We start from the raw sequence: 16,191 nt of genomic DNA on the forward strand, positions 1-16,191 counted from the left end.
CCCCACAAGTGGTAAATCAGAAAAGAATTGGAAAAGTGTGACAGTCTGAATATCTGTCCCCGAGGCGCATCCTACCTTAAAGTAGGAATATGCATGTACAGATTCAAGTTGACAAAAGTGTATATAGATCTGCCTTCATGATTGTTTGAAATGGCTGACATTTTCCAGGACCTGAGCGAGGTGAGTGCGTATGCGATAAAGACCTCCAGAAAAGTGTGTGCCAGTGTTTCCAGGGATGGATAGGATCAGCCTGTGAATGCCCAGACAATAACGATGCCTGTATCGCCTCCAATGGAGTAAGTTGATCCCCAGTGTGGATTCTGCAAAGAGTTTATGGGATGGGGGTGTACTTGTGTCTGGCTCTGACTTGGGCTTGTCACAATCAGTTACAAGTGTCATTTTGTTTGATATTAAACGCAGGAAAATATGAAACTACTCCAGTGTGTGTTTTACAAAGAGTAATGAGAAAAGATATCCGCATGTTTGGCACTGATTCTAGTTTATCACTATGAGTCACAAGTGTTAGTTTAGTTTAGTTTAGTTATCACAGGAGAAAGTAGGGGAAGTGAAAGCTGGCAGGATGTACAGTAGTTCAGTGCCTTTTCATTAAAATCTACAAACATTGGTATGTATGTGTACAGATCTAGAGAGCTTATCATTTCCAGGAAAGGTTGATATCTTACAAAGCGCTGTTGTCACAACCTGTACTTTGAACAAAAATCAACATTATTTAAGGGTGAAAATTGTTGGTGTTTGCAGTGTGAAGTCATAAACGTCTCTGAATGTTCAATGTTCTTTAGATAAAAACGCATACATTCAACTGTATACAAAGTTACAGCAAATAGGTTCCTAATGCATTTGAGTTCTTGTTTATGTGATTACAGCTTGAGTGTAATGGTCTGGGTTACTGTGACTGTGGAGAGTGTAAGTGTAATTCCTCAATCACCCTGTACACTGGCAAGACATGCGAAGACTGCCCAATTGGCAAGGTGAGTCACTTTGTTCCGAATTCCAACTTGAGGATGTGAGACTCCGGAAAGTTATTCAGTTGTTTGTTGTCATTGGCACTTTTTGTTGAAAAAAATTGTGTTCATAGAAGAAAGAGATTTATAATTTGAAAAAACAATTCACAGAATAAAGGGATATTCTGGGTGATAATAGAAAAAGCATTATGACCAAAAACATACATCTTGAATGATAACAAAATTTACAATAAAACAAGTTTGTCTATGGAAGAAAAGAAGTCCATGGCTTCACTGTATAAGCTGCCACTCTCTTCAATGTGTGTAACAGTTATAGACAGTATGTGCACTTTTTAGCCAGATATTTGAAAAAGTAGTTCACTGTCGCTAAACAGTATATACTTCCCCATGCATATAGAGGGATACATGTACACCTGTGACCTTCCCAACAAATTTAACCTCCCCATCGATGACACTATCAGCCTAATCAGAAAACTTTTGAACACTCAGTATATTTTGTCATGCTTTGATCATTTTAACCTTTGTACACAGGACTACAAGGGTCTCTGTGAGGTCAACAAGTGCAGGCACAGCAAAGCCTGTGTGCAGTGCAAGGCATTCAAGTCTGGTAACCTCAGCAAGACAGAATGTGATGAATGCCCCTACCCTGTACAGACAGTCAAGGATCTTGAAAAAGGTATGGTATGCTTCTACAAAAGTGTCTGGTTGCAAAAAGAATTTGTCACTGTCATAATTAGTTCGTACATAAGCCACGATTCATCACCATCTTTAATATTGAAAGTTTTCCCAATTCGATAAGAGTTAATTGCAAGCAATGGAAGCGCCCAGTGAATACCCTTTTAGAAAATAGTTCTATTTTAGCTAGTTTATTATCCCTAAGTTCAGTTTGTCTGATTAATCCCTACTTTGTAGACAAAGTAATATTGGTGTCTCCTATGGCAAGAGGTCACTACACCAGGGACATATTGTATATCAACAGATCCACTCAAGTATCTTGGCAAATCAGCTCTGTAAACTTAAAATGTTGCCAGCTCACTTATGTCTTCTCTGCTAATGCCTGTGACAATTTTCTTCTAGTAATTCATTTTAAGTGCATGCTCCCAATTTCTTATTATACTGGCTTGATTTCACATCTACAACATGTTAAAACATGTTCTGTATTTATAGCTTATATGACTTTTGTTTCACAAAAGAAATATGAAAAAAGAAAATTTTACAGTCCTCAGTCAAAATTTATTTCTCATAAAATACAATGATAATAAACTTTTAACTAAGTACTATTCAACAAACACAGTTATTTTCAAGTAGGTTGGTGCAAGCTGCTAGGTATTACCCAGCACTTTTTATGAGTATTTAAGTGACATAGAAATTGTCAGTTTGTGGGAGTGGTATTGAGTGGATGAGTGTCATGCTTGTGCCGATTTTTGAGTTTCAGTTGTGCATAATATTACAGGAAATGTCAACACATCCTTGGGTATGTGCTAAGGTCATCAGGGTCAAGGGTTTTTAATGCCTTTCAGAGACTGGGTGTGACTGCTATCTGCTTTACATTGGGTGTAGCTGGATCTAAACACTGAACTCTGTAACTCTAATCTCTTGCGTATTTTTTTCCCTCACATTTGAACTCTCATGGCATGCTAAACTTACAGGAGGAAAGGGTAAAGGTTAGATTGATATCATTAGAATGCACATTTTTTTTATATTTTACTAGTTGAGGGTCACTGTTCATCCACTGTTAATGATAAAATTCTCCTTCTATCCAGTATACTTTTGTTTTCATAAAGTCTTGAAAAATGCTTACTTTTTTGTATTATTACTTCAATTTTCTCAAGTCTTAAAGAATATTCTTTTCTTTTTCATATTATTACTTCAATTTTCTCTTGTTTATTGTGATTACCGGTACTGTGTGTTTGTCAAGTTTCGTGTTCTTGTTTTTTGGTATAAATATATTTGAGTAGTGCGTTACTGGTGATAAATTGTCTAGATTATTCCTTTGTTGTAGCTTTGAAATATATAGTTCCTCTCTGTCTTTCGTTATGAAAATAATAATTGAAAATTTTATGTACCCTAACCATGATTGACTTTCCATGTCATAGACTGACACGTATAAGGAAGATTTTGTTGTGTCTTCTACAGTTATTAAATCAGTGTATTTGTATAGTGATGTACTTGTACTGATGTTGTACACTATAACTTCAACTTTTGTACAGTGTTTTTGAAAGCATGGCTGTTTTGAACCTATTGACGATTCACATACTAATGTCAACTCTGTTTTATACATAACAGGTGAGGGTATTGAAGTATGCCGTTTCCAAGATGACGACGATTGCATCTTTGAGTTCATTCAAGGTCAGCTAGAGAATGGTACTTATATCCTGTATGTGGACGAAGATAAAGGTTGGTACAGTACATATGAAAGTTGTCTCGTTTTGGTCTCAAATGATACCCCCAGTGAAAAGAACATGGATAAGGATTGGACAGGATGTGATGACATCCCTAGTTTTATGTTCACAGTCCAACTTACCATTCAAAACAATGGAAGTTTCCCAAAACCATTATTGGTGTGAGGGTTAAGCTCTACCATCCTGTATTGCTGCAAATACACACTGACTGGTATTCAATGTATTCAGCAAATTTTTGGCATTTCATGAAACATTGTATGGTGTATGCACAGTGTAGCGCCTGCCTTTCATTGAAAATTGAAAATTTCTACTCTTCTACTAACACAAAGTAGAGAATGATTTTCTGAAAATATATTTTTAGAAGGAACTTTCAGGTAATCTGCAAAATTTTATAGAAATTCTGTAATTGCCTCCTAATTTGGTAAATGGTCATTTGAGCGGATGTAACAAACTAGTCTGATTTGTTTTTACTTTACCAAGAATATCGGAATTACTTGCCCAAATGTTTCTACAGACAGGGCGTGTTCCATACATGTATAGTGTACATGTAGTTTCATCATTCATTTACATCCCTGAAATTTTGTTGATGTGCCATGGCTGTATTATCGGGAGATGTTCCTTCTGAAAATGGTACATGATACCAATAAAACAAAAAGTGCACACCATCATGCCATAAATATATATACAGGAGATTCTTACATTTCAATTTTCCATAATCTTCACAGTGTGCCCTGTGGCAGTGAATCCACTGTTCATCGTACTGGGTGTTGTCCTGGGAATCTTATTCATTGGATTAGCTCTTCTACTCATCTGGAAACTGCTCACAACCATCCACGACAGAAGGGAATTTGCCAAATTTGAAAAAGAGAGACAGAATGCCAAATGGGATGCGGTAAGTAGTGTGCATATGGATTCTGCAAGGTTTTCTGCATTCAGGAAATGTGTGTGCATGTGAATATTTATTCATACTTGTATGAACATGTCCACTTTTATTCTTGTTCATTTATTCATATCATTTCATTCCATCTGGGAATGGCTGGCCCAGCCTGTTTGTTTGTCAGTGTCTGTCCAACTGTCCACCTCATCGTTCTCTCAATGACTCCCATTTCCCATTGGCAAAAGTCCAGTTGTGATTTTGAAAAACAAAAAGGTTACGTTGAAAACTTGGTCATGACAGGATGTGTCATAGACTTTACACAGTCCCTGTGCCTGGCAGTTCCTAGTATAGTGACATGTAGAGGATCAAACCGCCTTGCAAAACACAAAAGACTGTCTTTTTGGAGAATTAAGTTGAAAGTATATGTCCTATTTTTGATGAACAATCCAATAGATTTTCAGGGTTTGTACACTCCTGGAAAGTCATCGAATTCCAAAGCCTCCTGAAAAAATCTTTAAACATAATTGAATCCTGGAAAGTTCTGGAAAATTGATAATCCACCCACAATTTTCAAAAATAACAGATGATCAGTCATGATATCATAAAAATGATATGTAGAAATTGAATAATGTAGAAAATGAAATGATAAATAGTAAATATAATATCTGAAAAATGTTATGTTGGATGTAAAAGGTTCTTGAAAATCAGTACAAATTATTGCTGTAAATAGTTCTTGCATGTCCTTGAATTTTTAAGTGACTTTTAGAGTATGGACCCTGTTTGATAAACCATCTGTGCTATGTTCATCAACAGTGTGAACTGAGATATATCAATGTAACCTTCACTGTCATTTCTTGTTGTGAACTTGAATTTCTAGTAATTTTTGAGAGTGAGCGGGAAATGGATATTCAGCAAAATCCAATGTGGTGGAAAGAAGATTATCCTAAACAAAAAGACAGAAATAATTTCTTGCCAGTGTCATTGAAATTTTTCTCTGGATTTCTATCAGAAACCTCGTTAATTTTATTGTTTATCTCAACTTTTTTACCCAATGCAGGGCGAGAACCCAATCTACAAACAAGCAACTTCCACATTCAAGAACCCAACCTACAAAGGTGCCGCACTGTAGACAACTCCAAGGTTAGCTGTCCAAAGTGGTCTTGCATATCGTACAGTACTACCATGCTGATTGCAAGTGCCACTTCCTATGAGCAAGTTTTGATAGAGCGACGAAGAAACCATCGTCTCTCTTCTTCAGATGTCTTGTGCATACCATGCTACAACACAGTGCATTTCTGGTCTTTTCTAAATTCATTTACCGCAAGGATAATTTTTTGCAACAAGGGCGTGAACATGTCCTATGTGTAGTAACTTATGCTCACATGTAGAGTTAGTCAGACTTAAGTTTTACGTTTGTCAACTTTTGATGGTGATCTTTTTCTTGTCTCTTTGCTGTTGAAGTTTTCTATACCTTGATAAGACAAAACAGAGACAATGCCAAAATTAGAAATCAAAATTACACCACAAAAACAACAAAACAAAAGTTTGCCTCCAATTAGTGTATTTTGTTGTAGTATATTTTTTTATTTATAATAATTTTCAAGGGTCATTGACAGTAGATATGTGAGTGTGAAATGATTAGTGAAAAACTCCCAGAAGTATTTCCCAACGAGGGACTTAACAACTCATAAGGACTTTTTTAGGTCCCTTTACTATTTTCAGACATAACTTTTGGGATTGTACTGTTAGGTCAAGAGAGTACAGTAGCAGAGAGGCGTAGAAGGTCAAGTTGAAACCCTACGGTCAAACACACTGTGTTGAGTAAGGATGATTTGACAGCAGATGAAAGTTTGGTTCAGAAAACTAAAGCAATCCATAATGCAGTTTTGAATTCTTCTTTTTGCAATAAACTCTTCAGACACCCCGATGACTGCCGAAAAAACACATTATATTGAAGCCAAGCCGGATCAAAAATACTACATATTTACTTGAGTTGCCATTCATCTGAAATTTCCCAGTTTCTAAACCTGTTCAACCCAAGTTTAGGTGCAAGATCACTGCCAACTATCCTAGTTTCGTCATGTGAGTTTTGTCTATACACTTCCAGGTTTCAAGTTCAAAGTCAGAAATTCAAATGCTTTGCTTCATGCACTTAAAATCTTTTCAGCCTTCATCCAGTATCATCGATATGCTTTAATGAGGCAATAACAGTTATTAACCTAGCGTGAAGTGTACATATAAAACTAAAATTTGATATCTTCTAATCCCAAATTCTTCCACACAGGAAGAATAAAATAATCTCAGCTCAAACATTTGAGTATACTGTCCTTGTGCCATGAAGATGACAACCTCAAAATTTGTCAAAAATAATACACATCGGCATACAATAATTATGATAACAGAATTTTGTATGCAGATTATTCAATGAGTATGTGTATTTGCAAGTATGCACAACTCATATTTTTGCCTAAACAAATTTGTATTTCTTAACACATATGCGTATGTGTGGATTTTTTATTCAAACCAAAAGTATGCATACACCCATGGTACTAGGTATTCACGTACACCTGCACAGACAATATTGTATGATAGTTTGACTTGCATGCATGTAGTCTTTACAAGCATGCGCAAGATGAATATAGTAAAAAAATGAGTTGCTCAAAGTAACAAATAGTGTAGGTGGCTAGTCAAACCAAGTTTCTCTGTAGAATGCTATGTTTGAGCGACTGCTTTGAAGTAAGGAAAAGATAATTTCTGTTTTCCTTGGATTTGTAATTTTGTATATAGATTGAACAAAAAAAATTAAGAATATTGGGCTGAACGATGTCCTATGCAACTCACGTCTGCATGTTCTTGTCGATGGAATGAAAAGGCTAGTTTGCCCAAAACTTTTATGAAATAAAAATACGCATATTTTACACTTGGCTATTCCTGTACTTGCCAAGACATGTTAATAATTAACAAGTGCTTTTCTGCATGAAGGTCCCCTAAATACAATGTAGGTCAAAGAGGATAACACTTTAAACAAGAGAATAATTGTGAAGTATTTTAATCTGGTGCTTGTTTATTTATCACTGTACTTACAGTAGTTTTGCGTTATAGTAAGAGAGATTTCATGATAAAAAATTTTCATATTCATATAAGGGATGATTGATAATCTTGCATTAATTTCAATAGATTACACCTATCACTGATGTGATTGGCTGGTTATCTTTCTTTTTCAGCCAATCACATTCATGTATGGCAATATTGATGCATGCTTTAAATGGACAATTTCCATACAGGTTATAAGGTCTTTTGTTGGAAACCAAACTTAAACACCTTAAAAATGGGTTTATCCCAAATGTTTTTGTTTGGTAATTTCCTCGCCATATTTTTCTTTGTTGAAGATTTCTGATCAGATCTGTTTGTACTTCAAGTTACTTTGCTGATTGAAAAAAAAAAGTTATCTTACAGCGTAAATTTTAGTATTATTTAAGATTTCAATTATGAGCATTAGCAGCAATGGTCAATGAAGACTGTGAACACATAAGTTTACGCATTGACTTCTGCAGTTTTGTGTTGTATCACTTAAAAGTTGTGTTTTGTTTGTCAAAAGTTTAAACCCAGTCTTACCTTCTTCAAAGTGAACCAGCCCAACTCTACAGTTCCATGCAATAGGGTTGCACCATTGTTTCGCGGATAAAGGGTCAGGAGTAGCTATCCTTTAAAACTCACTTGAAATGTTTTCATGTCTTTCTTATCGATTGAATCAAGTGTGTCTTCTTTCTTGTTATTTTTGTGAAAGATGGTGTTCCTGAGCGTTTTAAAAAGCTGCAATCATGTATATTGTAAATAATGGCAACAGGTAGCAAGTGTTGTCTGTGAGGTAATGTCTACCAAAAACTGTCTGATGTGTCATTCTCACAAACTGACTGAAATACACATACCTTTGAGATGAGGAGTTTGGTTGCCTCAGAGATTTTTTTGTCAAGGTGATTTTATGTGAACAGAAGTGCTTTGCATATGGTGAAAAAGAGTGACCGTGTTTGGAGTACAGATTTTGTTGCAGTTTGGTGAATGGACGAAATGTAAAATTCAAAATACTCATGCCAACAGTAGACCTTGGAGACTACAATTCAACAATATCAGGTTACTTACATGTAACAATACCATCATGCCAGGTAATTGATTCTGCAATTACATTTACTAGATCTGTGCAACAGGTGCAGTTCTTCCTTGTAGTTTGGACTGATCATAGCTGTATACACATGGATGTTACTTTGGAATACAGAAAATGTGATACACTCATGCCATCCTTTGGAAGACACTGAATGTATTCAAAAGCACCTTTCTTCCTTGACATCTGATAGAACTTTTCATTTCGGATCAAAACTCATGTCTTCATTGTCCAAGTTAAAAGTTTTTTATCCTCTTTATGGTAGTCTTAAATAATTTAAGTAATTTCATTTTATTTATCCTGAAAGTATGTGTGTGTTCAGTGTGACTTCTATGAGTATAAAATCTGGTCAGTTAAATAATTTTCCAGTCCATGCTTTAAAAGAGAAACATTTACCAACCATACAAGAACTGTTAAAACTTTCGACAAGTTTTTAATACATGTTCAGTGTTAAGTTACATGTTTACTTTTGACATATACAAGGTACCCCAAGCGTATAATATTTTGTAGGGCACTGTTTGTGCATTGACACTCGGCCAAAATGTCGTAAAGTATCTGTGAAATATTGTTTGGTGTGTTACCACTGGTAATATATAGTTCAGCCTCATGCAAGCATGCAGTATTCTTTGTATAAGATACTGTCGATATATTTTGATATAAAAGTTGTCATCTTACAAGTCTTTAGTATATGCGTTTATGTATACATTAGCTTCTGTCTTGTTCCCAATAGTGTCCAACCCTTTCTACCTTGACTGAAAATGACCCTTACGCTTGAAATAATTTTCTATACGACCAAGGCATTTCCGAGGATAAATTTTTGTTTGACCTCATTGAAACTCCTGTCCCTGAAAATTTGGACAAGAAAGGCAATTTACTAATATCTCCTTTTATTACATGGTGACACTTGTCAAAATACCAGTCTCCCACGTACAATTTGCATTTGCGTAACTGCCCTACAAATCACAATGGCATTACAAAACCAAAACTTGTGGCTTGTGTCTTTTTCTTTTCACAATGACGCTAGTTCCATCAGTGTTCTGACATACCTCAGTATGAGCCGGGAAGTCTCAGCCACCAAAGAAGTAATAGCAACTAAACCACAAACAAGATTTAGTGATGTACAGATTTGCAATTTTTAAAAAAGTTATCATTCAAATAAATTCAAAGACTTCAAACATCTTAAAGGTGCTGTTCAAGAAATACACAGTCTGTATTTTGTCATAAATAAGAAATCAGGGGGATACCTTCATGCTTGGAAGACAATTTTTGGATCTGTTGTTTTTTTGTTGTTTGTGAAATGGACATTAGAACGATGAACAATCATGTATATATATGTCAGTATTGTTAATCCAAAACACAATGTCATACTAGCCATCCATAAAACTGTATGTTTTTTAACTTTCTAGCTTACATGTTTTTATTGTTATTTTTATCAAAAAAGCAAATAAAATTATGACAATATTTAATCAAGCTTTTGATCAGTGTACTATTTTACAGAAGACTTGGTTCGTGTTTATGATGCAAGTCCCTCGGAAAAGTATGTACGTTTATTCTGTCTGGGGCTTGGTTAATGTGAATTGTGATGTGCGATGCATTCAATCTTACAACATATTTCAGATCACTGTTTATAGTTGTACATCTATCACACACATTTTACTCTTTGATAAACACATAATGTGTTGAGAACTCACTCATCTAGAGAGACGAGCTGTGATATACATTTAACTATAAACAGTGATCTTAAATCTAGTGGATAATCTAAAAGTTTCAGCCACATGCACAGCAGGATATGGACTGGCTTTTCCTGGAAAATATGACTTGTCTCTACAGCTGTTCTCCAAATGTACACACCCCAAAAGAGGCAGATCATTGATCACTGCTATGCTGCACAACAGCTCCTGTTTCCCCTCAGGCTAATCACAGGTGCTTCGAATCACTATAAATGTGGTATGTGCAGAAAGAATTTCTTACATTACTCTGAACACTCCACGCACCTGTTGGGCTGATGAACTACAGTACAAGTGCTCGTGTATTAGCACTTTTGAGTTCCACTAAATGATGTGTATACTACTGCATAGCAGATTTCATGTTAATCCCATCTGGTCTTCACAACACTTCGATGCAAGCAGACTAGCAGGTAGATGCAGCCAGGGCATTGCTGTCGTGTCAGCGGAGGTGCTAATGACATGCGACAGTGATAGTGTTGGTCAAAATGTCAGATTTAGACATGGCGCAATTGGATGGCCTGCAAGCAGACATATTTGATCATACTGTACAGACATTGATCATGGAAACATGATATTTTTCAAAGTCAATCAGCTGTTCCATGTCAGTGATATCCCCAGTTTGCATATCTAAAAACCTTTTACAATCAGAAAAAAAATGTCTGGAAAGACTTGGCAAATTGAAGCTACCATATATGAATGGCGATTGCACTAAATTTGATGAAACTTGGTGCAGATACTGCTAATAATAAGATATGTGTGGACTTAAAGCATTATTGCAGTTTTATGTCAAATAATTTGCATATTCAACGAAGTTTTAGATTTTGCCTTTATCTTGGAAATGGCTGAACCAACACTGACGAACTTTGCTGGTAATGTTAAAAATATAGCATTGGCCACAGTCTCTCAACCACAGTCCCTTCATGGAAGGAGTGCATTAGCATATGTCATTAATAATTAATTTGTCAGTTCACAAGCAACCGAATACACTAAGCAGTGAAACACAGGGTTGCCCGGTTCACATCAGGTTTAAAGATTACTGTCCGGTTGAATTAAACATGGGAACGGGAAAGAAAACGGCAAACCTTCTGAATCTATTGTTATTTAGAGTGTTCAGAAGGTGGCATATTCGCATGTCCACTTTTCCTACACCTACCAATATGAGTATATGCCAAATCATCACCGAGGGCGCTATTGCCGTTTTCCCTTTCCAGTTGAAAATCTATGATGAGCTTGCTTTTGGGTGAAAGAAAATGATATGATGATCACAATATATATCGATAACATATGAATAAATGGAGTCGTACCGCTTAATGTTTTAGAGGAGAAAAAAGTCAACGCTACCAATTTCGCCCGTGGGTGTCATCTTTTGGAAAATTCGAGGAGGCATGTTGGTAGAGAGTATTTTCTGTCGACGTACCTTCTCTGTGGAATTTGTCTCCCGAAATTCTGGATGCTAGTTCTTTTGACTGTTTTAAAAGAGGTGTGAGGACTCACAACTGACAACTTCGGAGGTCCATTGTCTGGTTTGAACCTTGCCTGCGTGATTTCTTAACCTGGGCTACTTTTTACACCTTAAAATTGTTCATCATTTAGGCTAACCATGCAAATTTTCACAATGTTCAGAGTCTTAAAATGTCAATTTCCACATTTTTTTGCGTTTTCTTGAATTTATCGATTTTAAAGTGTAAATTGCATCAAGACGAACAAGTGCGTTTTGAGAATTAAAGAATAATCGATAATTAATCAGAGGTGTTTAGCGGCACCTCCTTCTGGGGTGGGCTACCATTAAATTTCTGTTCGTCATATGTAGACAACATTACTACATATCTTATGAAAAACTAGCGTTTATTTTTTCACAAACCAACTACCACTAAATTTATCTTCGCCAGGTATAGATAATATTATTTTACATATCCTTATGAAGTTGCAGCGTTTATTTTTCTCTCGGCACTTCGGTGAAGATGAGATCAACACCTTTTGAGACACTTCTCTGAACGGTGTACAGTATCCTACCAGCATATACGACGAGAATTAGATTTGCAAAAGACAGGGCATTGACAATTTTTGATTGCGCAGAAACGAGTTTTCGGTGATAATGACCTCATGTCTATATCCGTTACAGTATTGGCTGAGAAAAAAAGGCACTTGATATACGGGAAATAGTAACAATTTATATAGCGAAACTGCAGCTCTAACATAGTCACAAGGACAATGCTTTGAACAGGCAACAATTGTTAATACTTTTATTACTGCCATATAGACTCATCTAATTTATCATGCAAAGTGTGACCGATACACAAATTCGTGCAATGAAAGGTTCGTTAGCATGCTAGCTATTTGTGCGACCAATCAGATACAACCTTCCGAGGCAGCTGCAGACCATCAGGGAATCCACAGACAATTTTTCTCATGCTTACTAAGATATCATAAGGTTACACGACCATAACCCTGAGGTAATCTTGTGGGCTTGACAGTAAATCATTACCTAGATATAATAACAATGTAAAATTGCTTCAGTTGTGAAATCGACTTCCTTAATAGAAACTAGACACATCAAGGCAAACACGTGCCGCTTAAAAAACTTGCAGGATGCTCTTGCAACCTTACAGAGGCTTAGTGAAATCATAAAAAAAAAATCGTTCATTCGGGACATATAATGTAGTTATTCAAAGCGGCGGTACATATATTCTTTTACTGTAAACGGCTCCAGACATCGACGTGTTTGGGTAATGATAACAAAATGTTTGATTTTTCGAACCTTCAAGGCGCATATGGCCGTAATGAAGAAAGTAAAACAGCATCGTGACCAATGTTTTCATATTTGACGCATACGTGATAGGAAAGAATCGTTAGAGTTCTGTGACCCAAGCGTCTAGGCGATCAGCGACAGATGTCGAGCAAGATTACAAAACACTACATAGTAAACAGCACGATTGCGGAAGGCTTCGATTTCTGTTAGGTCAATGTATTGCCCTGTGATTGTAGTAGAGCCACTTTGGTTATAGATGTCTGAACGAAGAGGTGTCTTCTTCTTGCCATAGACGTGGTGTAAGTCAGTGAAACTTCAAACATAAAGCAGCTTCCAAAGGGTCCTCCGCTATCTATTTTTCATTTCGTGTGACAATGTATAAGATCGACGGTAAATATTTTAAGTTCAGGGTAACGTTAAACAATAATGCGGCTAAACTCGATTTAGCCCGTTTTACCGTCATGTAGTTTGCAGTATGTTACCCTAACAAAATTGCTTTCACGACAACTTTAATTTGCAGTTTCAATAAATCAAATATACAGACACTTGATAAAGTCGCAATAATGACTCTAATGGTTGTCTGAAACGAAGTTTGTAATGCTTGTGATGTCTTTTTGAAGACGGGTCGAAAAGGAAACAACATGAAACTCGTTTCGAGGTTTATTAAACATGACATGGTCATCAATTTAAATAATTCAGAGACATCACATTTGTACTTCTCGACAATAATCTTACAACGTAGTAATTCCATTTCTTCATGATTTCAACATTGTAAGCTTATAGTTCGTTCAGTGAGGTATTTTACATAGGGAACTGGCATATGTTATTTGAAAATGATAAATGACCAATGATTTATGTTATGCCCTCATACAGCACGTCTATTGTCAAGCACAATATATCCAAACATTCCTTCATTACCAGCATTTTAAAATGGCGGCTGTACCGAAATCGGTGATAGTGGCCAAAACAGCGCTCATATTTGTAGAGTCACCGTGATATAAATGAAGAGATGAAATCAAAGTTTAATTGGCAAAGTCTGGCAGTGATGGAAAGCTACAAAACTGGTGTTCTATGAGTTCACATACATCAAATGCTGCTTTGCTTCACATTTGCTCGACATTTATCGCAAATTTCTGGAAATGGGCAATGTCGCGCTGCCGCAGACGGGGCGACTCCTTCCTTTAATATAATTGAACTAGGTGCTGTAGATAATGAACATAGAAGAATGCCAGCTTTCGTTTATAGACCTGACCACTGATGGTTTTACAACCATTTTCAGTAATAGAGCGCGAAGCCACTGCTGTGAACTGCAATAAAACTGATCACACTAATTACAACCATTTTCAGTAATAGAGCGCGAAGCCTCTGCTGTGAACTGCAATAAAACTGATCACACTAATTAGTTTCAGCTGTAGCCAGCTGGCAAAGTCGATAACATTGTATGTCCCATGCAGACAGTTTGTCTGGGGAAGTTGAAATAAAAAAGATTTGTACATGGACCAGTGCATGGTAATGTTACATTGTATCGTAATCTTGAACACAGGGTGCCAATCGTAAACTCTCATTTACAACTCGAGCCTCAGACAGAGCTAGTTTTGCCTTTGTACAAGCAGACTTTTTGGTCTTTATCAAGTAGCCTTGTTCAACACCAAAATGGCCACGGCTACTGCTGAAACTAATTAGTGTAAGCAGTTTTATTGCAGTTCACTGCAGTGGCTTCGCGCTCTATTACTGAAAATGGCTGTATTTGAATTACCAGGAAGTAACTTCAGATTCGGGTGTGTCTAACTTTATAACGCGTCGCTTAATCAACAACAGTAATTTCCAGGCTTCATTTGTGTGGCTTGTGTGTTTCTTTCTATGATTGTTGTCCCCCTCGCGGCTATGAAAATCGTATATTTCAGTTTCAGAGAATACAGTGACCAGCGTAAACTGGTTAAGTGTTTCATTGATTCATCATGTATTTGCTTGAATTCAATATATGTCATGGTTCGAGCTGGTGTTTGATACACCGACAATACACAAAGCAAGGAAGCAAAAACAAGTCATCGTCGATGATATCGTCCCCACCGACAATATTGTCACCCTTCAGGAAACAACTGCCGGATGACCATACTTTATAGTCTCGCGAAACCAACTGTGTGTGTGTGTGAGTTACGATATATTTTGTTTGTGAAATCTGAAATCTGAAAAAGCGGCTGTCCGGAAGCTAAGATTAATTATATCGATAACAAGTCAATGTGCATGTATGGTCTGTTGTAATTTTACATTATGTCACATTAAAACTAAATTTCCCCTAGGAATATGAAATATATCTCAACAACATGGCTACAACATGGCCGCAGAATGTATAGCGGATAAAAGGTCAAGTATACTTGTGCTAGCACAAGATGTAAGTCAACTCATTTCAGTCAAATCTGAGTGATTGCTAGAAATGAATGCGATAAAATACTGAAAAGTAGCCGAAAGACTTGGATATTTATTACCATTTATTACCAAGTGACACGGAGAGTTAATTGAAATAATTCAATTGAACGATAAAATATCATTAATTAATAATACCAACTTACAATTCTCTGGCGCTTTGAAGGTTTACCAGTTGTACCATCGACAGTAGAGGGTGCACGTGAACACTTTACTGATGGTTGTACCTCGGGACTAGATGACCAGAGAGCAAATTAAATATTGCAGTCATTGCTACCCGACTGAGAGGTCTTTCCGCGCAATTCTAAAGTTGCCATACCTCTGCACATGTTTTCACAAATGAACAACTTTATTTATTCGGCAGCTTGGTTTGCTTCCTGTTATCCATTCATACCAAAGTCCTGTGTCCATCAATGTAAGATTTGTTGAATGAAGTGATTCTTGAAAAGATGTAACATTTCACTGCAAAGTGTCAATAACAGTCACAAGCGCAACGGCTCAGTACTTAACCCTTTGAGCGCCAAAGTCAAGTTTTGTCTCATTTAAAAAATATATCCCAGTCACTTTTTAAAGATTTTTGCCAAACTTTTGATAAGAAACTGTAGCCTTTTAAATGTGATGACCATTTGGTTCAAAAGTATCAAAAAATTACAGAAAAATTCATAAAAATTTGTAAAATGTTGCACTAAAGTTTTTGTGGGAAAAATTACAGCACTCAAAGGGTTAAAACTGTTTTGACCAAAAGATGGTGGTTTGACACAGATCTCATGTGCACAGTCATATGCACAAAATCACGTGCGTTGAGGAAAGCAAAACAAAATGTCGGTTTGCCTTATATTAGTTTGATCAGCTTGCAAGCAGTTTCCCAGC

At 36.4% G+C, this 16,191-nt stretch overlaps 1 protein-coding gene across 2 annotated transcripts in view; it reads left to right on the forward strand.

The window, feature by feature from the left end:
- The window catches only part of LOC139140096 (integrin beta-1-A-like), a 28,128-nt gene extending 18,237 nt beyond the window's left edge, over window positions 1-9,891 (forward strand). The window contains exons 19-25 of one of the 2 annotated variants that reach the window (XM_070709114.1): window positions 169-296; window positions 885-989; window positions 1,515-1,659; window positions 2,633-2,647; window positions 3,270-3,380; window positions 4,111-4,277; window positions 5,320-9,891. In XM_070709114.1, coding sequence (XP_070565215.1) covers window positions 169-296; window positions 885-989; window positions 1,515-1,659; window positions 2,633-2,647; window positions 3,270-3,380; window positions 4,111-4,277; window positions 5,320-5,391 — 743 coding nt within the window. In that variant the 3' untranslated portion in view covers window positions 5,392-9,891. The remainder of the gene's footprint in view (window positions 1-168; window positions 297-884; window positions 990-1,514; window positions 1,660-2,632; window positions 2,648-3,269; window positions 3,381-4,110; window positions 4,278-5,319) is intronic. The other variant, XM_070709115.1, reaches the window with a different exon arrangement.
- Window positions 9,892-16,191: the final 6,300 nt, after the last annotated feature.

This window comes from Ptychodera flava, chromosome 9 (genome assembly GCF_041260155.1).
Source record: "Ptychodera flava strain L36383 chromosome 9, AS_Pfla_20210202, whole genome shotgun sequence".
Classification (NCBI taxonomy): Eukaryota; Metazoa; Hemichordata; class Enteropneusta; family Ptychoderidae; genus Ptychodera; species Ptychodera flava.